At 32.5% G+C, this 20,229-nt stretch overlaps 7 protein-coding genes across 10 annotated transcripts in view; 4 read left to right on the forward strand and 3 right to left on the reverse strand.

Annotated features, from left to right (window-relative positions):
- Nucleotides 1-3,887, forward strand: part of LOC132912618 (protein jagged-1) — a 56,451-nt gene extending 52,564 nt beyond the window's left edge. Inside the window, exon 6 of the mRNA XM_060970185.1 lies at nt 95-3,887. Within this exon, the coding sequence (XP_060826168.1) occupies nt 95-1,812 (1,718 nt within the window). The 3' untranslated portion in view covers nt 1,813-3,887. The remainder of the gene's footprint in view (nt 1-94) is intronic.
- Nucleotides 3,791-8,162, forward strand: LOC132912746 (uncharacterized). The gene is made up of 6 exons (XM_060970439.1): nt 3,791-3,913; nt 5,729-5,968; nt 6,066-6,488; nt 6,677-7,184; nt 7,320-7,733; nt 7,794-8,162. Exons 1-6 carry the CDS (start codon nt 3,791-3,793, stop codon nt 8,036-8,038), a joined length of 1,953 nt encoding a protein of 650 aa, XP_060826422.1. The 3' UTR covers nt 8,039-8,162.
- Nucleotides 8,054-9,108, reverse strand: LOC132912623 (ADP-ribosylation factor-like protein 2). Its single transcript, XM_060970194.1, has 2 exons — nt 8,926-9,108; nt 8,054-8,700 (listed from the first exon to the last, which is right to left on the reverse strand). The coding sequence occupies exons 1-2, from the start codon at nt 8,988-8,990 to the stop codon at nt 8,211-8,213; spliced, it is 555 nt and encodes a 184-aa protein (XP_060826177.1). The 5' UTR covers nt 8,991-9,108; the 3' UTR covers nt 8,054-8,210.
- Nucleotides 9,109-9,123: 15 nt separating this feature from the next.
- On the reverse strand, nt 9,124-10,767 carry LOC132912621 (HSPB1-associated protein 1). 2 transcript variants are annotated; one of them, XM_060970192.1, is made up of 4 exons: nt 10,615-10,767; nt 10,136-10,422; nt 9,691-10,057; nt 9,124-9,605 (listed from the first exon to the last, which is right to left on the reverse strand). In XM_060970192.1, exons 1-4 carry the CDS (start codon nt 10,621-10,623, stop codon nt 9,270-9,272), a joined length of 999 nt encoding a protein of 332 aa, XP_060826175.1. In that variant the 5' UTR covers nt 10,624-10,767; the 3' UTR covers nt 9,124-9,269. The 2 variants fall into 2 exon arrangements, with proteins under 2 accessions (XP_060826175.1, XP_060826174.1); XM_060970191.1 differs by having other exon boundaries at nt 10,511-10,722.
- A 303-nt stretch (nt 10,768-11,070) lies between these two features.
- Nucleotides 11,071-12,089, forward strand: LOC132912622 (large ribosomal subunit protein bL9m). The gene is made up of 2 exons (XM_060970193.1): nt 11,071-11,213; nt 11,297-12,089. Exons 1-2 carry the CDS (start codon nt 11,088-11,090, stop codon nt 12,017-12,019), a joined length of 849 nt encoding a protein of 282 aa, XP_060826176.1. The 5' UTR covers nt 11,071-11,087; the 3' UTR covers nt 12,020-12,089.
- On the forward strand, nt 11,921-14,459 carry LOC132912620 (uncharacterized). 2 transcript variants are annotated; one of them, XM_060970190.1, is made up of 7 exons: nt 11,921-12,022; nt 12,404-12,534; nt 12,667-12,799; nt 12,874-13,381; nt 13,478-13,678; nt 13,741-13,979; nt 14,059-14,459. In XM_060970190.1, the coding sequence occupies exons 2-7, from the start codon at nt 12,479-12,481 to the stop codon at nt 14,263-14,265; spliced, it is 1,344 nt and encodes a 447-aa protein (XP_060826173.1). In that variant the 5' UTR covers nt 11,921-12,022; nt 12,404-12,478; the 3' UTR covers nt 14,266-14,459. The 2 variants fall into 2 exon arrangements, with proteins under 2 accessions (XP_060826173.1, XP_060826172.1); XM_060970189.1 differs by lacking the exon at nt 11,921-12,022 and having other exon boundaries at nt 12,349-12,534.
- A 580-nt stretch (nt 14,460-15,039) lies between these two features.
- On the reverse strand, nt 15,040-20,107 carry LOC132912619 (INO80 complex subunit D). Of its 2 annotated transcripts, XM_060970188.1 has the most exons (3): nt 19,273-20,107; nt 17,274-18,788; nt 15,040-17,143 (listed from the first exon to the last, which is right to left on the reverse strand). In XM_060970188.1, exons 2-3 carry the CDS (start codon nt 18,649-18,651, stop codon nt 16,977-16,979), a joined length of 1,545 nt encoding a protein of 514 aa, XP_060826171.1. In that variant the 5' UTR covers nt 18,652-18,788; nt 19,273-20,107; the 3' UTR covers nt 15,040-16,976. The 2 variants fall into 2 exon arrangements, with proteins under 2 accessions (XP_060826171.1, XP_060826170.1); XM_060970187.1 differs by having other exon boundaries at nt 17,274-20,107.
- Between the last annotated feature and the right edge of the window lie 122 nt (nt 20,108-20,229).

A 20,229-nucleotide genomic window follows, 5' to 3' on the forward strand; every position in this document is an offset into this window, starting at 1 on the left:
CTCATATTTGTGTTACTCAAAATGATAGATTTATTAAAAAATATTAAAGAAATAAGCGATTTACCAACTAAAATCCAACACGATTGTCTTCCAGACGTGGACGAGTGCACGACAGCTCCCTGTCGCAACAATGGCACTTGCGTGGACGGAGTCGCAGACTTCACCTGCATCTGCAGGGGTGGTTGGAAAGGGAAAACATGCACCCTTCGTGCCGGCCACTGCGAACCAGGTACTTGCCGCCACGGTGGAACCTGTCAAGATCGCGGCGACGGATTCACTTGTCATTGTCCTCCAGGATGGGAAGGTGCTGCCTGTCACATAGCATCACCTGCGTGCGCAAGTAATCCCTGCGAGAATGGAGCGACCTGCGTGAACACCGCCGATGGCAACTACAGATGCGTCTGTCGCGAAGGTTTCGAAGGGCCAAATTGTCGTCGAGACGTGGACGACTGCCAACCTTTGCCATGCTTAAACGGTGGCAAATGCGTAGATGGAATCAACTGGTTTAGGTGCGAATGCGCGCCAGGTTTCACCGGTCCGGACTGTCGAATAAACGTGAACGAATGCGCTAGTGATCCCTGCACGGGCGGATCGACGTGCGTAGACGGTATAGCGAGCTATTCCTGCATCTGTTCGCCAGGAAGGACAGGAGTTCGCTGCGAAATCCGTACCGCGGGCGGTCTAGGGTGTCCCGTAGCCAATTGGGACGACGATTGCAACGTCTGCGAGTGTAGAAACGGGAAGAATCAGTGCAGCAATATCTGGTGTGGTCCAGGGAACTGTCTGAATGGTACATCGTGTCTAGCTCACGAGGTCTGTGTACCTAGTCCAAGCGAGAGTTGTCTGGCTCCGTCGTGTCCAGCCTGGGGTGAATGTCGTCCCGTGGAAACCGGAAGACGTGTAGGACCACCTGCTCTGCCCGCGCCGCCTTCCTGTTGGCCTGGACAGGCTACGCCAGGTCCAACCTGCTCTAGACTCACTATTTTGCTCAGAAGAGATACTCTCGCTGCTGGCACGTCCGTTGAGATCCTCTGTAGACGGCTGAGGAAGCTCCTGGCCGACCCAAGAAGGCCACAATCCATTGTTCTTTTGTGTGATCTTAAACCTGGAGATAACGATACAGTAGAAGTGACTATCTTTTCTGAGGCAGCCTCAGATGCGGCTAGAGATCTAGGCGAAGCTCTCAGCAGACCTCTGGGCAGACCTCTCGCTCTGGCCTCTGTCCTGGAGGTCAAAGTGGAGACGGCCTTGCTCAGTGAACCGAGTTCCGCGAACTCCAGCAGCGCCGGAAGCTACGTGGCCGTTCTTGGCGGAGCCCTGGCGACTGTTCTGGTCCTGGCACTATTTGGTGGATTGTGGTATCTTAGAATGGTTAGACAGAGATCGAGTTTAACTGCAACAACTAGCAGCGAGACTTCGTTGCATCGACATCGTAGCGATTTGGATGAGAAGTCGAACAATCTTCAGAACGAAGAAAACTTGAGAAGATACGCAAATCCTTTGAAAGACCAGGACCAAGGAGAACCAAGAGTCTCTGTGGTGAGACCTCTGTCTGGAACTTCGCTGGGTGCTTTGGGTACGACAGAGGAAAGCTTGGAGATGGTCTCTGAGGACAGTAGACATCGCTTGCCACCGCTTTATAAACCTCCCAGCGCAGAAGCTAGAAATAATACTGCCAGTTTCACGTACGAGGAAGGACCCCATAAACCATACAGCAAACCCAGACTACAAGAGCCGACGTATTCCTCTCATCAGCAACCGGGCACCAGCCAGACTTCAGCACCCCATCAAGTACTCACGGTTCACGTGTAATATGATAGAGTCGCAAATGTTCGAAGATATCCACTTCTAAGGAAAATCATCTATCTTTAGATGACAGAAACAAAGATGAAAAAAGCGGTTGTAAAGGACGTTGTATGAAGAAATGAAGTGAAAAATGATTATCGAACTGTAATGAGGGTAATTTTAACAAACAGACTTAAGGATGAATCGCATGACTATTGCCTCTTATTAAAAGCATGAATCATTAATCACTTTTAGGAAATGAAGTTGTGAAAAATTGTGTATTGTATTTTAAAATCAGGATTTCGAGAAACATCTTACGTTATAGATTATTTTTTCTTCCTGGGAAATACAAAACGACGTAGGAGGCTAGAGAAAGAGATTGTATTTCCTTTTTAATAAGATTCTGCTAATCATAGATAAGAGATGATTTTTTAACGGAACTTTAAAAATTTTTTGCGTAAGAAGCATCGTTCTCTATCTTCCTGTAATGGACCCCTCGCTATTCCACGACAATAATCGACAGTCTAAAATTATATATTAGCAACGCCGAGTTGTTTTATCGTTGTACATATGTACATAGCCCGTACTTATTAATTTTGCTAAGCCTATATCACCTCTGAACGCCGTCGTCCCAATGGCCAGCCTTAAGGTGTAACTATCGACGTGTATCCGCGTTACAATCGTAGGCATTCACAAGCGATCCGAAGTCAAGAACATAGCCAAGTGACGGCGAGCAGCCACCGTAGGTTTCGTAGAGCTATAGCACGTAGGCGAATTAATCTGCGTCAACGCAGGCTTCGGACGTTCCATCGGACGATATTATTGTGATACTCATAGAGCGAACGAGAGAAAGAGTGCGAGAGAGAATATCGTGCGTAAGATTTAACCACTTCCGTGACACCCTCTTGGAAAAATTACAAGTCAATCGGTGTTTCGAATCACGATTCAAGCTCGCTTGTTAATTAAATTTATCAATTAATTAATTCAAATTTACTTCTGCCGTCAATTTTGCTTTCAATCCTAATATTGGTCTTCTTAGAATTTCATCTAAATTTTCGACACGGTATTGCTTTAATTAAATGAAAATTGATTATTTAATCAATAATATTCATGAAAGTACAATTAAGCGAATTAATAAAACGATGTATTTTTTTCTGTATGGAGGGTGCGCGGAGAACTTTTGCGATTGATAAAAGCGATCGACGAAAGCGATCGATCGATCGACGAGAAGCGACATAGCACAGCTACGATCGCATGATCCGAGCGATGTATGATGTAAATAGACCCACGTACATAGATCCAGATACTTTCTTGTCCCTCTTTTGGATCTCCCTTACCTATGCCCTCCTATCTTCCCCTGTTAGATGTGCAATTTTATTTTGTTTTTCTCTCTCTCTCTTAGTATCGTTCCAAGCGTATGACGACGAACGATCAACAACGGGCGCGCGAAACGCGTGTATTACTAGACTTTTATCGACGAAGAGATCGCATAAATTCGTATTAGGCGTACGTAAGCTGTAGCGGGAGAAATTTTTATAACAGATAGTTTATTTTATAAAGAAAGCTATATTATTATACAAAATATATAAAAGCGATGAAAAAATATATATATATAAATATATATATATATATTATATTATATTATATTATATTATATTATATTATATTATATTATATTATATTATTTTTTATTTTATTGCCTTGTATTAATTGTTGAGAGATCACGGACAATAGTTCCCCCAAATCGAAATTCTGCTTATAGTACGATCGGTCGGAAAAACGATCTCGTAGATTTTCTTCTCTCTGTTTCCAATTAACAGAACTAATGTCCTTGGTCCCTAATCTAGATAGCTAATGGATAATCCACGCGTTGTGATCAGTCCCGTGTCAGATAAGCGCGAAGGAAGCGTGAATGAGTGCGTGTAAATAAAGTTAAGCTCCTTCCGGTCCCGCAATCATTTCTTTTTTTTTTTTTTCGTCTAAGGTAGCGACAACGACGATGACGATGACTACGACTATGACAAACAACAATGATGATGGTGGTGATGATGATGATGATGATGATGATGAACAAGTTTCAATAAAAAGTACAACCCTTACAACACCGCCTGGTTTTCACTGGTTTATTGTATATACCCGAACACAACTGGCCGAACGAATTCTCTCACGTGGTGAGAGTCGATGTCCGCGCAAGTTGCATTCAAATCACCGGGAACGCAGAATCGTAGGTAGACGTGCCTTCCGGGAGCAACCGCCACAAGCTAACAAGACGAGAGGCAGAACGGGACAGAACAACGTGTTTGGTTTCGACTCATTTGATCGCATTAAAGAACGAAGAGAAAAAAGTTTCCTTGAAAGCGTGGAAAAGACTTTCTTCGTGTACTTTACGCTTTGTATAATCGTGACGAATAGGGAGAGACTCGATGTTTTTTTCTTCTGTTCGATCGAATTTATTTCTAATTGGATGGGACATACATTATATGGTTAGATGGTTCTTAAGCATAGATAAAGGTTTCGTACGAACCATAAAGTAGTAAATTTGATCGAGAATGTTATAATCGTAACATAGACTCAGGAACTACGAGGACAAAATTGAAAGAGAAAGTTTGGAATCCTTACAACTTTCCTTGCTATTTTTATCTATATTTTCTTTCGTCGGTATATTTTCTTTCTGTACTTTACTTGTTGGTTTACACTTTTTATTAATCAACACGTTCAGTCTGCTTACTTGTAAAATTACTATATGAAAAGCAAAGGTCCAACCTGGAGACGCTTGTTTTAATAGTATTATGCAGTACAGACAAGACGATACAAGGTTTCATCAAACAGTATATTAAACTTCTCGTCTCATTTCTATGTCCTCGTTTCTACAAATAAAATATTCCACGTGTCAGGCATCATTTTTTGAGCCATCCTGGGCACTTACTCTAAACTAATCGCCGGAGAACAAACGTGGTCGTCGGATCCGGATCTCGTTACTGGCAAACCGGCCACGGATTTCAATAGATCGTTTCATTGAGGATAATACAGTGTTCATTATCATCGAAAGCGCGTCTGAGATTAACAAAGGGCCTCGTGTAGGCAATTTCGTGAGACGCCGAGACGAGGATCGGTGACCATCGTGGCGATCTTGACCACGGTACACGAGCCGCGTATACAACCGCGTGACTGCTGAATGAACGATCTGCCAAAATTACAATACAATGGCCCAGAAGAACCACTTGACGAATACCCAGTAAATGAGTCAGCCCGGTTGCTTAGTCGAATAAGGCTCGTGTGAACCACCAAGTCCAAGAGCGCCGTCACTGTGTAAATGGGATACCTTGAGAAAGCGCAAAAACCAAGGTTACAGATCAGCTCTGTAATACCATCGGGAGAAATATGACGCGTTTTAACAGCTATGAATGCCATTTACGGTTCAAGACAGTTAACGTAAACACTCCGCGAGCGAATATCTGACACCTGACGCGAGAAATCTCACCTGATCAAGGAGAATGAACGTCATCACGGATGAGATAAATAAATAAATAAATAAAATATGAATAAATATAATATAGATAAAACATAGATAAATAAATAAAATTGTGATGAATCATTTTATCTGATTTGCATCCTCTTGCACAGTTGAACTAATATTAGTTTATTTCGAAATTTTACAGGCCATGAATTACTAGTTAGTACTGATAATTATTCTTTTGCGTAATAAGTAATCTGTTTAATGAAGGGATTCGATTTTATTGTCTGCGCATGATAACTTCACGTTATCAAAATATGAAGTTAGTCCCTTATCAATCTATCAGTAAAATAAAGCAAAAAGAAGTCAAATTAAAAGGTTCAACTGAAACAAGACAATGGAAATGGAACCTCTCGAAGTGTTTCCAGTAATTCTGCATGTTTCTTACCACCTTCGAATTTCATTTGCCAAGAGAAACTTACGTTTCAGGAAAATATAAATTTCGAAAATGTTACCGGAATATCGAATTATTATTTGAACTATTACGAGAGCGAATGGGAATTTCTGGACGATGAAGAGAAAGAAAAAATGGAGGAGGTAGAAGAAGAGGATGAGAAAGAACTAGAAGAGGGTGATATTTCTGTAGACTTGCTGACACAATTTCAGGAGTCCACGATCGAAAAGAAAGCAGCCGAGATCCAACTGGAAAAAGAGAAGCTACGAGAAATGGTTGGTGTAATTCCATTTTGGTAATTGTAACTCGATAAAAAGATTCTCATTCTCATACACAAAAAAAATATAAGGAGTATTGGCGTTGAATATGTAGATAAAAAGGGAGAGAGGTCTGTCAGAAGAAACTCTAATCACTCCGGAAAACGGGGAATCCATCATTTCTGCCGAATCGTCCGCAGAAAGTTCAATCCATCCTTGCCTCAAAGATATAGATATCAGCGATTCCCAACTGAAATTGCAAAATCTGTACACGGTGTTTCCGATTCCTGATGATCCTGGCTTGGTACCCGAGTTCTGGACCATTCACGAACGTAAAATCGAGTCTTATCCAGATGATGGCGTGCTGAAATTTTTCGATTTGGTAAAGGCATCTCGCATCAGACCTATACAGGCCTTGGAAGATATGTTGCTATCTGAGAAAATCAATTTGCAATATTACGGAATCGATTGCCGCGCCGTTCGACCTCTTTGCGAAGCCTTGATGAAAAATCCTTTCGTTCATACAATCAATCTTACAGTAAGATAAATATCCATAACCTTTGATATAGATTAACAAATATCAGTTAATAACGTTAATATGATTAAAAGCAATTTCTTAATTATTAGAATTATTTCGATCGACAATTGTTTTTAACGAAAATTGATTAAAGTTGGAAAAAAGGAATAAGAATGTTAATATTTTTTCCCGAAATAATTGTTTTGTAGGGTAATTGGTTATCAGAGGATGCCTGTTATCATTTGAATGAATTGCTACTGAAAAACAACATGATACACACGTTGATACTATCAGGATGCAAAATTGGTCCAAAAGGTGCCGCGAAATTTCACGATGGAATTTCGGAGAATGTGACACTAAAGACATTAGATCTCTCGGATTGTAATATTCGTAAAGAAGGTTTGGACTATATTACACAGGCAATGTGCGATAACGAAACCATCGAAACTCTTTTAATTAATGACAATAATTTCGATGAATCTTGCTCGGAGGCTTTGCAAAGATTGCTCTCCTGTTCGCAGACCATACAGCATTTAGAATTGTCATGGAATTCTTTGTACACCGTGGAAACTTGGAAGAAACTGATCAAAGGATTCGATAACAATGAAATTTTAATCGATCTTGATTTATCTTGGAACGCTTTAGGGAAAGAATGTGTTCCATATCTTCGTCGATTATTAATGCGTTCTTCGCCGTTGAAAAAGTTGCATCTGAATGGTAATATAGAAATCATAAAGACTTTTCTTCTAATATAGAAATTTCTTAATCCTTTACTAGATCAGAACAGTGAATCTCGATATTCAGAAACCAATTTAATGTCTAATATCAATATTATATTTCAACTACATTCAGGAAATCGATTTTACGATGAAGATATAGAGATCATAGCGAAAGGATTATCGAGGAATAAAGAACTCGAGGAATTATACTTAGGTAACAACCCTATAAAAGCTGAAGGTGTATTTAATCTCGTTAAAGCAGTTACCTCCGAAAAATCGCCTGATAGTTCACTACGTATTCTGGATCTTACGAATATTTGGGCGAACAAAAACATATTACCAGAGCTTCAAACAATTCGAAATAATAGACCATGGCTCGATATTAAGTTAGGAGGGATACTTAGTAATTACAAAGTCGATGGTCCAGATGTACAAGCAATATTTTTGAGAAGAGCAAACTATGAGGCCATGAAACCAAAGAAGAAACGACATCGCAGGAATTTTGGTCACTTTGTGTTATCACTTTCTGATGATCCCATCTCAAGAGGTATAAAAAAGTAAAAATGATACAGTAGTTGCTGCTATTGAAATAAAATTAATGTTACAGGAAAATTTGTAGAACTGGTAGAAGAATTCCAACTGAAGTTATCTCAATCTTTGGTAAATGAACTAATGCATGCATTTGCCGGTGTAAGGCATACCGTCGATCAAGGATTATTAAAATCTGTTTACATGAAACATTTTCCGAATACAAAACTTCCACTGGAAAAACCTACTAAAAAAAGAAAAATCAGAGGCGCAAATATGAAAAAAGAAGAAAAAACAAAAACTAAGAACAAATATAGACTATAAAAATGAATATTACAGTTTATTACAATACTTTAACTTTATTAATTTAAATAAAATATAATTATATTACATTTATGCTTTTTAATGAATAGGAAATAAATGTTATAATACAAAAAATTACAAAGAATTGTAATAGTAGCGATATAGATTTTAAAATTTGATGCATTTCTTAATATCAATCTATGTAAAATATTCTAGCAGAAATATCATCGACAATCCAATTTATTCCTTCCACAAGATTTTCTGCTGTAACTGCTGAACATTTGTATATTTGCCAATGATGGGTTTTAATATTAGGTAATTCCAAAATTTCTGCAATATCAACTGCAGACAGTGCTCCAGGCAAATCTTGTTTATTCGCAAATATTAATAAACTCGCACCTTCTAATCTCTCCTCTTGTAAAAGTTTATATAATTCTGTCTTACAATCCTCCAATCTTCTTCTATCTGCACTGTCAATTACCCACACAAGACCATCTGTGGACTCAAAATAATTTCTCCAATAAGACCTTAATGACTTTTGTCCACCCACATCCCATATATTTAGTTTGTATCCACGATGTTCCAAAGTTTTAATATTAAAACCAAGAGTTGGTGATATTGTATCAATTGGTTCTCCATTAAGTCTCTTTAAAACTGTTGTTTTACCAGCATTATCTAAACCTCTGTAAATATATAAAGAAAGAAGGTGTACAAAGAAAGTGTACAAAAACAAAGATTTAAAATATATATGAAAAACTACAATTATTAAAGTATAAAAAGAAAGAAACAGAAATATATAATAAAGTATTTAACATAGTTGCATAATCTTGTTTAAAAAGTGGATAATATCAACGTACATAATACCATAACCTAAAAATATTGAAACATAAAAAAGCAAAAATACGTACAGCATTAAAATACGCATTTCTTTCTCCTTTTGCTTCAGTTTCTTAAGCACTGTTAACAATCCCATTGTTAATTACATTAGGAATATCACTGGTCGTTATTTTATAAACATAATATGTACCCGGAAAATGTAAAGCTATTCAACGTGACAACTTTAACCTCTATCGAAAACAACAAAGTCAAATCCAATACCGAATGAGTATCTGTTAAATATAAAATGTATTCGATAATATACAATATATTCATTTATATATTCAATATTAATAGTAAATTAAATACTAACAAATAATTTACTTAAATATATCAAATAATTTATTAAAATATATACTATAAATTATACAACATATTATGATAAAAGTAATTCTGAAACTTTATTAACAATATCAGGATGACAAAGTGCATTAACAACTTTTTCAGTCAAATCTTGAGAAGCATAAGTATTTTGGATATCAATATGAGGTTTAGAATCTTCTTTCACCGATTCAATATAGACTTCAGGAAATCTCTCCCTCTTCATTCTCAGAAATTCTTTTAGTTCTGTATGACTAAGTTCATGAAGCAACTTTACGTAAATTGGATATTCTGTTACTAAATCCTTAGCAGTCCATATATTACGTTTTATCTTTCCAGAAGGTGATTCTACATTTGTCATAGTTTTACATTCCCCAATAGCAATGTTGAGCTGTTAAATAATTTGATTTTAATCTTAAATATTTATAATTAATATCAATATAAACTACAGATATGTAACATTCATTATACATTACCAAATCTATACAATCAGTGTCATTAGGTACATTATTAACATCTTTCCCAATTCTGGTCACTATTAATTTAACAATAGCTTCTTTCATTCTTGATATATTATCTGTTATTATGGGTAGCCATATATTGACACTAACAGTTAATTCCAGTGACTCAACATAGTGCCACCAACCAGGAGGAACAAATAATACATCTCCTGGTTCTAATGTTACTAATCTTGCTGTATCTTGTATCTTTAATATATTAATTTCATCTTCTTTAGTAGGACAGAAAAAGTTGTATTTACTATATATTGTAGATTCTTCATAAGGAATTCTTGTTGGCTGGAGAAAATTACTTGAACTTGGAGGAAACAATAACCATTGTTTTCTAAAAAAATAATATGAACACAAACAGTCTCACTTTTATGTTAAAATTTTTGTTTTTATTTTCATACATATAACTGACCTTCCATGAATTTGAGCAACTAAATTACAACCATAAGAATCCTGATGGCAATTTGTATGAGCTCCTTTGCTTCCAATCCAAAGAGTAGAATCATCGCCAGTTTTATCAATATCAAACCTTTTCCAATTTACTGAATTTATTATTTCCGGTTTATCTTTAAACCACTCTTGCATATACTTATAATCAAAGTAATACCACTGTCCATGATCTTCATGGAGGTTCATATTTTGAATAAAGTATGATAGTGTGATTGAAATTATTGAACAATTTATTTCCCATTGTGGAGTCTGAAATATGTAAAATAGTTTTTAAAGCTTGTCACAAAAATGTCCAAACATAAATAAAAAGAAAAGATTAATTAAAATAATAATTTACCATAGATCTAGCATTATAACCAAGTCGAAACGGTAATTTAATATCGCCGAATTTTTCAGCGAGTTCAGATAAATTCCATTCTAATAATTTCCAACAATATTCACCTTTTTCATTTTGTAACATATGTTGAAATACTACTGGCTCTTTCATTTCCATAATAGCTTGATATAAAACCTTATCCGATGGTGACTTTAATTTATCCATCGTTGAAAATTATTTATTCTTTTTTAAATATAAAATTTGATCAGGTTACAAACTGTTCCATTTTAAAACTGAAATTGAACTTTATTTTTTAAGTTGTTAAAAATATCCTATATCTATGTTTTTATGCAAGTTTTTATAAATAAGGATACATATCATTAATAAGATCAAAGGAGCTTTTGTAAATAATAAATTTAAAGTTGTTTACAAAAGTTAAAGACTTTGGTTAGCTTCAATAATTATAGGTTATGTGCACGTACAATAGTGCGTTGCTACTACTCAAATTCCGATTCGTGGTCAGTTAACATTATTTTTTGATGGCCTATTCTAACCTAACAGAAACATCACGGTAGTTTAAAATTAAATATCAACTTGTATGGCATGTTTTTTAGTTGTACCTCACAAACAAGTAAATATGTTAAAGTATACGCAACTGTGCTTGTATTATTTAAAATCAACATTTCTTTCTTGTCAGAATAATATATTAATGCAACAAAACCGGGTAATATTTTGTTATCTATTTTGCAGAAAATTAATACAAGACTAAGCGTTTAAAGGTGAACAATTTATTGCTTTCTATTTTAGAACACATATATCTTAAAAAGGAAATTTCCAGCACCACTTCATAAAAAATATGAGAGGCAACCACGGTTAACACATAAACATTTCATTTATGAACTCGTAGAGCATTCATCTCAAAGGAAACAAAAAAAAATTGATTTAGTTTTGTTAGAGAGTGTAAAAAACATTGGTGAAAAAGGTGAGAAGGTATCAGTCTCTTCTCAAAAAGCTTATGAAAGTCTGATATTACCAAAATTGGCTGTATATGCAACTCCTGAAAATCTTAAAAAATATATAATTGAAGATGTAGATGTCAAGAAAAGATCATCTAAATATAGCTCTCAATTTGTAGAAAATACAATAAGCACATTATCTCAATGTTATTTACCAGTAACAATGTCCATGGACAATCCATGGACTATAGAAAAATGGCATGTAAAAGTAGCTTTTCGTAATGAAGGATACATTGTACCTGAATACGCTATAACTCTTCCAGAGAAGACTATATCTGGACCTGATTTATCCATTGAAAATAAAGAATTTTATGTTATTGTCAAAATTAATAATATTGAAGAAGTTAAAGTCAGATGTAAAGTACATCATTACACTTCTAACTCAGAAAAAAAGATTGAATATGATGTACCATATTACTTACTACCAAGCATAGCAATTTTCCCAGAAGATCAATCAATATTAAATTCCCTCCCAAAACATCCTTTGGCTGATAAAGAAAGTGTAGAAAAATAAAAAGTAAATAATAATTGTATTATAAATATTGTAATAAATAAAATATTTCGAAATAGTTCGAAAAAATTAATTAATTTGTTATATCTATATTTTATTAATATGTGAAATACAATTATAATTAAATAATTTCATTGTACATATGTGTAGATACGTGTGTATTTTAAGTCTTACAAATTTGAATTAAAAATTAAATGATTTTTTTTCGATGATAATTATTTTGCTAACAATACATACATGTATATTTACATCTTCCTTATTAATGTAATTTTCTTTTTTATCATACATTTGTATTTATAAAATACGTATACATATATATATGTATATGCAATCAATAATTAATTTATATAGTATTGAGTGTTAATTTGCTCTTCATCTTTCTTTTAGTTAACCTGACTTCCTACTAATTCCATTATTATGAATAAAACGTATTATTCTAGTTTATTATATTGATATTTAGAAATGGAAGAAAGATATTTTGGATGGGATGAAATTTCTGATGGATTACTTTTATTAAGGTAATAAAGTTTTTAGAAATTCAAATACCTCATATTTTTGTATAAACTACATCCCAAAAGATAATTTATTCATAAATAAAATACAACAAATAACTATTTTACTTATTATCTTTTTCTATATTTAAATATTAGTACACAAAAGACTGAGGATGAACATACCAAAAAGACTAAACTACAATCTGATCCTAATCATGTATCAAAGGTATATTGTCCGCATTCATACTTGATTTTAAATTTCCATGAAACTTTAAGTCAACGTGATAAGGTAAATAATAAAAAGAAAAGGAATTTAATTACAATATCTGTAATTTCTTTATTTCAAAAATATATCTTTTTTAGCTCAGATTTAGGAAATATTATTTAAGGAAGGTAGCTCCAAATGAACCAAATGTTATTATTTTACAAGATATAAAGGATCTTGTGATGTATTTATTAATCAGTCACATAAGTCCTCAATTTGTGAATTTCTTCTATTTACCAATTGTGGATCGTTTTTTGAGAGCTGCAATACTTTATTTTCAATATTATGTGATAACATGGGAAGAATTAATGAAAGAACGTACAGCTACTATGAAAAAAGCACCAAATCCTTTGGCTCAGGGCTATAGATATAGATATGCAGAAGAAATGCAAATTCTTCGTTGTGTCTTAGGTAGAGAATATGCTGATTTAATAGTAGGTTGTCATGATGTTATACAATATCATCATATGACTGGTGGTAAAAAAGGAGCTCCATCTGTGACACAATCTCAAGGAGAAAAGGATTTACGAATATTTGAGGTATTAATCTGTATGACACATCGTATTGTCTGGATAGCTTTAGAACGCAAGTATTTCAGTTTGATTGGTGAGTGAAAACTATAATAAAATAGAAAACATAAACTATCTGTAAAATAATAAATATATAATTATATTCAAACAAAAAATAGAATATTTGTTCTAGAAATAGAATTGCACAGATTATTTAGAACTGAAACATATAATATAGCAGAAAGACGAAGTCATATCATTCAAGATATGTTACCTAATGATATTCAAGTATTACAAGGTCACAAAATACAAGTAAAAAGAAAATTATTAAGAAATTCACCCTTAATACAAGGATTGATATACTCAGATTCTGACTATCGTCTTCTATCTTTAGGTATATTACATACTTATATATTTCTTTATAAAAGAAACAAAATAATGCATTATAGCTTACAGGTATAGAGGACAATTCAAATGACGAACGCATTCTTTATTTGAAGTATGCACTTGTTGCTAAAGAAGATAAATTACATAAACTGGGAATAAAAGTAGGAATTTTAGGAGAAAATAGAACTAATTATGATATCCTACTAATGCCTCTGGAAGAAAAAAACGAAGAACAAGACAAAACTCAATTATCTGATAGAAGAAAACATGAAAAAAGAAAAAGTATTAAGGATACAATGCAAGATACAGTGAGTTTTTAAAAATATTCTGAATACATGCATTTATTATGAAATATTAATGTATTATTCTTTACATTTAATATCATAGCAAATATCTATAAAAGTACAAAGACTTCCATCTTTCCAAACCAAACCCGACCTAACACAAGACTTTTCAACGAGAACAATTAATATTTCACCAAAAGGCTACAAAATTCCACGTCAAAAAGCAAGGAAAAAGTGGTTGATTAGAGAAATTAAACGGCAAGGATATAAAGAAACGGATACATACTCAATAGCAACAATGATAGATTAATTATTTTTTTGAAAATAAATTAGAAACTATAAGCATATTTGTATCATAATATAAATTATCGTAATTTGAATAACATTCTCTTTTAATTGAAAGTTTATAAACTTCTTCTATGCTATTATGTGAGCAAATATAAATGTTACGAATTCTTAGTTTATGTTAGTTATATTTTTAAATAAATAAAATTTTGAAATTTGTATTTGAATTAAACATATGATATATATAATATATACAAATACAAATTAAAAGATATACAAATATATACAAATATTTCGTTATGACACGACAAATAATAACAAATAACAAATTTTTGTTGAGTATGTTTGTTGAACTAAAGTAAAATAAATAGAACACAAATCAATGTTGATTACTATTTCAAGACTGTTTTATTTTTCGTGTAATTACTTAAAGTTAGTATGAATTAGTAACAATTAAATATTTGAAAATATGTGTCTATATTTGGTTTCCTAAAAAATTTACTTCATGCAATAATTTAATTGCTTTACATTTAATATTATTCAGTGAGATTGAGTAATAATGAATAAAGAAATACAAAGTATTTATATTTTTAATTATATAAAAAGAGAATTGTTAATAACTAATATAAAATATGGAAAACTACTTAAAATTATTCGTAACGCGCATTGAAAAAATTTAGAAAGAAAAATACTGATAATTTTTTTATCGCATAAGATATTAAACATAGACACATATTTCAAAAATAACGCTTTTAGGATATGTGACAAGGGTGGATAAACTGAGTACAATAAGACAATGTAAAAAATATGCTTATTATAATTGTTAATGCCTAATAATGCGTACTAATGCTGATATTTTACAAGGAGATACATATATAGGTACATTTGAAGCAATGCATTGTTTTAAGATTAAATTTTGCATTGTTCTTATATAAATAATTACTGTACCTACTTACTACCATTATATATAATAACAATATATATACGACATTAATTTAATCCCAATATGGGTTAAATTGTAAATTATATTGTATTTCTGTCCATTTACAAGTGGCAAATTACTGTCCATTTGCATTGGTTTACATTTAAAACATTTATTATTCAAGATATACTTCCTTGCGACCTATTATTTATGAATAATGACACGCACATGTAACGTACAAAAATTAATATCTTAACTAGTACATTTGGCACAGAAACTTTGATAATAAAAACTAGATCTCACAAAAATCTGTACAATTCTAGTGTCACAAGTAAGTTGTTTTTTCTGCTGCTTTACTCTCTAATGACATTTATTTATAGTCTACAAAGTGATTCAACATAGTTCTTTTTCTTTAGTTTCGATTACGATATGTATTAAAATTATGATAATTTGAAATATATTGTGTACATTTGAAAATATTACATGTACGTAGATAACTCTAGTGTCAATACTATAGCTACGTTGTAATCATTTAAATGTTAAATGGCAGTAAATGATTTAGTTGTCCTTATAATTAACCAGAGGAATCTAGTTTTTTTTCTCAGAATCTGTGCCCTCTTACAATTCTTTAATCTGAATTTTATATATTTTTACTTTGAATAATAAAATAATATATCACGTGTCATCTTTTCTTATAGGCTGCAAAAGAAATTGAATCATATTACAATTACTAAAGATATCAAAAATGAAACTATTTCGGCACTTCTTATTAAATTGAATCTTTAATTATATCTTACAGTTATCTATTACTGAACATTTATCTATATGATTATAATACAAAATGAAGAAAATGATGATAGTGATGATTATGCATATAATAATAAGATTATTTGCGATTATTCGCATATATTATTACAGCAGGCAGATGATAAAAAATGAATATGACCATTTATATGTATATGTAGTTTTTTTAAGTTCAGTCATGTGTCCATGCAATTCTATTTTATAAATAAAGTTTCTTAGTAGAAAATAATCTGTTAAAACTTCTAACTTCTGTTTAAACAAAACCTAAGTTATATTCATATCAAAATGTACAATGAACTGAATAATATACTGACTTTTAATAGAAGACTTTACCTCTGTTTAAAATAGAAACTTTATACAACTTAGAGAAGTTATATAAAATCATTTGATTATATTTTTACAAAATATTAATGACTATTATTTGCAGCTATATCAGGGTACTTAAAAACAAAATAAAAATCATTAATAATGAATAAAGCAATATGTAAAAATAAATTTATATGCCCTGAAAAATTTAAATATAGTAGAATTACTTTGTAGGACTGCTTTTTCTTTTGACTTTTGTATCTTTCATAAGCAAAAAGTATTTATTGCTATACCATTATAGCTACAACACTGTAACTGAACTTTTAAATTGTATTCAAAATAATTCGCAAATGTATAAAAGAACAAGATGATTTTACGATTTTGTCGTGATTACTTTTTTAGCAAGGATGGAATTTGTAGAATTTATAAGAAATATGATCTCTTTTCTTCCTTTTTATGGGAATCTAGCTATATGATATAATTGTACCCAATGAAATTTATATTAAATTAGTAATAGTTAACTATTTTTTGTTACTTTCTGTATGTCAATCCCTGCCATTATCTCGGATTTTTATAGTTACATAACGAAAATCAATAACACAATCTTACATTTAGCAGCACATACACAAAAAGTATCTTTTCTATATTGTAAGGAACACACGTGAACTCGTTTTCAAATTATTATATTACTAAAATAGGCGGGGCTACGAAGCAATATCTGACATAAGTTGAGCCAATAAAGCTGGCTCTAAAAGTCCATGTGTTTGCCCCATTCTTTCCAAATTTCGTACATCCTTATCCACTGCCTCTAATGCTCGCTCCAATTCTTCTTCTTCTTCTCTTGATGGTTCATATTCCCCATTTCTGCCTTCTGGAAACATAAATTTTATTTTTAAATTAAAGTAATTCATAAGAATAAATATATTTCACACAACATGTTATATTACATTTATATAAATTAATATCACACAATACAAAAAGGACAATATCATTATAATTACCAATAAAGAGGTCATTAAAAGCATCAGCAGGTAAGTTGTTGAGCACATTGCCAAAATCATGCTCTGCAGGATCCAAAGAAGGAAACACTTCATGATCTCCCAGATCTTTAAGTCCTCCTCCAAGACCAAGTCCTAATCCTAAATTTAAGTTAGCAGAATTTGAAGTTCCTTGTGCTACAGTATTCAAATTATTCAAAGTTTTTGTCTGATTTTCACTAGAGTTTATTTGATTCAAATATTGACTCTCTTCATGTACTAGAGTAGGATCTTTAATCTCAAGTTTATTTGCAAGAGGCCGCTTTCGTTTCTTTGGCCTAGATTTTGATTTAGGCCTGGGAATTGTAGGAGATGTTGGTCTTTTACGAGCTTTCTTTGGTTTAGACTCTTGGGCTTTACGATGATAATTATCTCTTTTCCTTGCATGTTCTGGACAAAGAGGTAATTCATGTGCAACATCAAACACAGGAATACAACATTGTGTATTATCACTAAATTTGGCAGTGCAATGTTCGAATAAAAGTTGATCTCCATTCAACATAATATGACGAGAACAATGGCGAGTACAGGGCAGAGATATCTGTTGACATCCTTCAGCTCCACAAAGCCCACCAACTAGAAGTGGCCCATCAACCACTTTATTTGTATTTGGAGAACCACTTAAAGCTCTTGCTGTAGATGCAGGATCCTTGCAAGCAGCTTCTAACAGACATCTAGCTCTATCACGTAACAAAATTTCTGAGTCTGTCCCACCTTTATGTAACTGTAGTAATCTTCTTCTTAGTTGGGAACGCAATTGAGAAAGGCGTGCAGAACGATTCAATGTTGAAGTGCTTTCTCCAGAAAACCAATAACGTTGATAAATTGTCATTTCATCTCCACTAGAATCACTATCTGATATTTCATCCCCAGCTCTAGGATAATACAATAGTGTATGGTCCCGACTCTGCTTTCTATTTTTTAGTCTTTGTAAATTTTCAATATGACGCTGCTTCTGTTGAATTGCTTTTGCAAATTTATAATCTATATGTTCACCATCACCACTACCACTGCCACCACCACCAACACTACAATCAGCATCTAATTCTACAGCACGGTCTTGTACAGCTTTGAATTCCGCATCTGGTACGGATGTTATCCTTATTCTTTGTTTCATACATTTTTCTTTAGTCTTACTATTTTTGCAATTTTGCATTACTTTAGAATTTTTAGACGACACTACTGAAACATTTCTTCCTGTCGCTGTACCAAATGGCTCTGGTTCACTGAAAATATATGGATCGACATCTTGACGAGCCTCAGTTTTCAGCAAAGCCTTCAACCGATCCGAAAACTTCAATTTATTGTCCATGTTTGAGTTTTCGGATATAGGGACCTTCATTGATTACCGCTTTCCTTGTATCTTGTTCCACCTGCATTCTCAAATCCTCTAAATCTTTCTTCCTATCTAGATAAAACTTAGTTCAAGCCATGTGCCTAGATCCAAGTCCATACATAAATATTTCTGAATTCATAATACTGAGAATAAAAAAATAAAAAGTTATTTTTATTGTATTATATCACAGTTTGATTGTTTTTGTATTTGCTTTAGACATTAATGTTTACATATGCATCAAGGTAATACAACTAACAAAATGAAATTTTGTACAAAGTATAATAACTTATAAAATAGTCATATTCACTACATATGCTAATAATATTAATACGCATCCAACTTATATACATGTATCTGCATATGTACAAAACTTAGTTTTGTCATGGGTTATGCTTTGATAGAAACATTAAAACTGGTTACCTATTATTTAGTATTAAATTTTATAGTGGAATTTTACAAAAAATCTTGTATAGTTAAATGACAATAAGTCAAGACAATTTTAAAAGTGCAAATAATACTTTAGTAGTCAATAATATCTAGATCAATTAAAGCTATATATCACTATCAGTATAAGTTTAAATTCACATATTCCTGTACATATATGTATCAGATGATTACTAAAGTCACCTGGTTCAAACAATAAGCGTAAACTTAGTCCATGGCTAGATCAGGATAAAAACAATCCTTGCCTCGCATAGCAATTCACATTAAATATACCCTATACATTTTCAAACAATTTCATTACATGAAATATTAAAGCATTGAATGTGAATTCTAAAAGTTCTGACAAACTTTGACAATTCAAAGCCATATTAATAAACATTTTATTTCTAGTGTTGACATGAGTACATGATGTTGGATATCAACACTGTTTGGTTATGTTCACTCCTTATATAGGCAATAAGACACTTTGCAAAATACTATAATCAAGTTTCAGTAATATAGTCAGAAAAACTCATAAGATGAATCTTGCAGCATATTTATACCCTATAACAAAGGTAAACTATTCACAAATATTATCACGAAATCCTCTTTATGAACTCGTTTCATTTAGTTTAACCGAGGTTGGGACAATGGAAATTACTCCCAACAGTAATGGAGGTTGTTGCCCAATCAGAAGCAATCCGACCTTTTTCGTACAAAATACACTCCAACGAGATTGAAGATTCACGCACAAATTTTAGCATTCATCGATAATAACATTAGAAAGACATGTCAGATGTAAAGAAAGCAAAATGGCGGAAACTGCACACACGAACAGTTTCTCATGCGAAAAATCTTTGAATTCACTGTATTATCATTATGAATTTGATATACAAACAATTTATGTCCACTTTAAGTGTTAACTAAATTTAAATGATAATTTACGAAAACATATTTTTACATGATTTCGACTATTTCTATTGGAAATGTTTAGATTGTTCTTCGTTATTCATTTTGACATAACCTTTTAACTGTTTTATGTATATAATAAACCTAATTTCATTTCTACTTCTTTTCTTTTAGAAAATAGGATAGTATGAATAAAACGACAAATATATTTCATTTTTCAATTTTAAAACATCCATTGTATGATCTAATTTC

The sequence above is a fragment of the Bombus pascuorum genome, chromosome 12, assembly GCF_905332965.1.
Source record: "Bombus pascuorum chromosome 12, iyBomPasc1.1, whole genome shotgun sequence".
Taxonomy (NCBI): Eukaryota; Metazoa; Arthropoda; class Insecta; order Hymenoptera; family Apidae; genus Bombus; species Bombus pascuorum.

Coding starts and splice junctions, on each gene's coding strand:
- LOC132912622 (XM_060970193.1), top strand. CDS start 11,088: ATGGCATGTTTTTTAGTTGTACCTCACAAACAAGTAAATATGTTAAAG. Junction 11,214..11,296: donor TATTAATGCAACAAAACCGG/GTAATATTTTGT, acceptor TTTCTATTTTAG/AACACATATATCTTAAAAAG.
- LOC132912746 (XM_060970439.1), top strand. CDS start 3,791: ATGACTACGACTATGACAAACAACAATGATGATGGTGGTGATGATGAT. Junction 3,914..5,728: donor CTGGTTTTCACTGGTTTATT/GTATATACCCGA, acceptor CTTACGTTTCAG/GAAAATATAAATTTCGAAAA. Junction 6,489..6,676: donor TTCATACAATCAATCTTACA/GTAAGATAAATA, acceptor ATTGTTTTGTAG/GGTAATTGGTTATCAGAGGA.
- LOC132912619 (XM_060970188.1), bottom strand. CDS start 18,651: ATGAAGGTCCCTATATCCGAAAACTCAAACATGGACAATAAATTGAAG. Junction 17,144..17,273: donor TTTTAATGACCTCTTTATTG/GTAATTATAATG, acceptor TTATGTTTCCAG/AAGGCAGAAATGGGGAATAT.
- LOC132912621 (XM_060970191.1), bottom strand. CDS start 10,714: ATGGATAAATTAAAGTCACCATCGGATAAGGTTTTATATCAAGCTATT. Junction 10,423..10,510: donor GTTATAATGCTAGATCTATG/GTAAATTATTAT, acceptor TACATATTTCAG/ACTCCACAATGGGAAATAAA. Junction 9,606..9,690: donor ACACTGATTGTATAGATTTG/GTAATGTATAAT, acceptor ATTATTTAACAG/CTCAACATTGCTATTGGGGA.
- LOC132912623 (XM_060970194.1), bottom strand. CDS start 8,990: ATGGGATTGTTAACAGTGCTTAAGAAACTGAAGCAAAAGGAGAAAGAA. Junction 8,701..8,925: donor GAAATGCGTATTTTAATGCT/GTACGTATTTTT, acceptor ATATATTTACAG/AGGTTTAGATAATGCTGGTA.
- LOC132912620 (XM_060970190.1), top strand. CDS start 12,479: ATGGAAGAAAGATATTTTGGATGGGATGAAATTTCTGATGGATTACTT. Junction 12,535..12,666: donor GATGGATTACTTTTATTAAG/GTAATAAAGTTT, acceptor TTTAAATATTAG/TACACAAAAGACTGAGGATG. Junction 13,382..13,477: donor CAAGTATTTCAGTTTGATTG/GTGAGTGAAAAC, acceptor TATTTGTTCTAG/AAATAGAATTGCACAGATTA.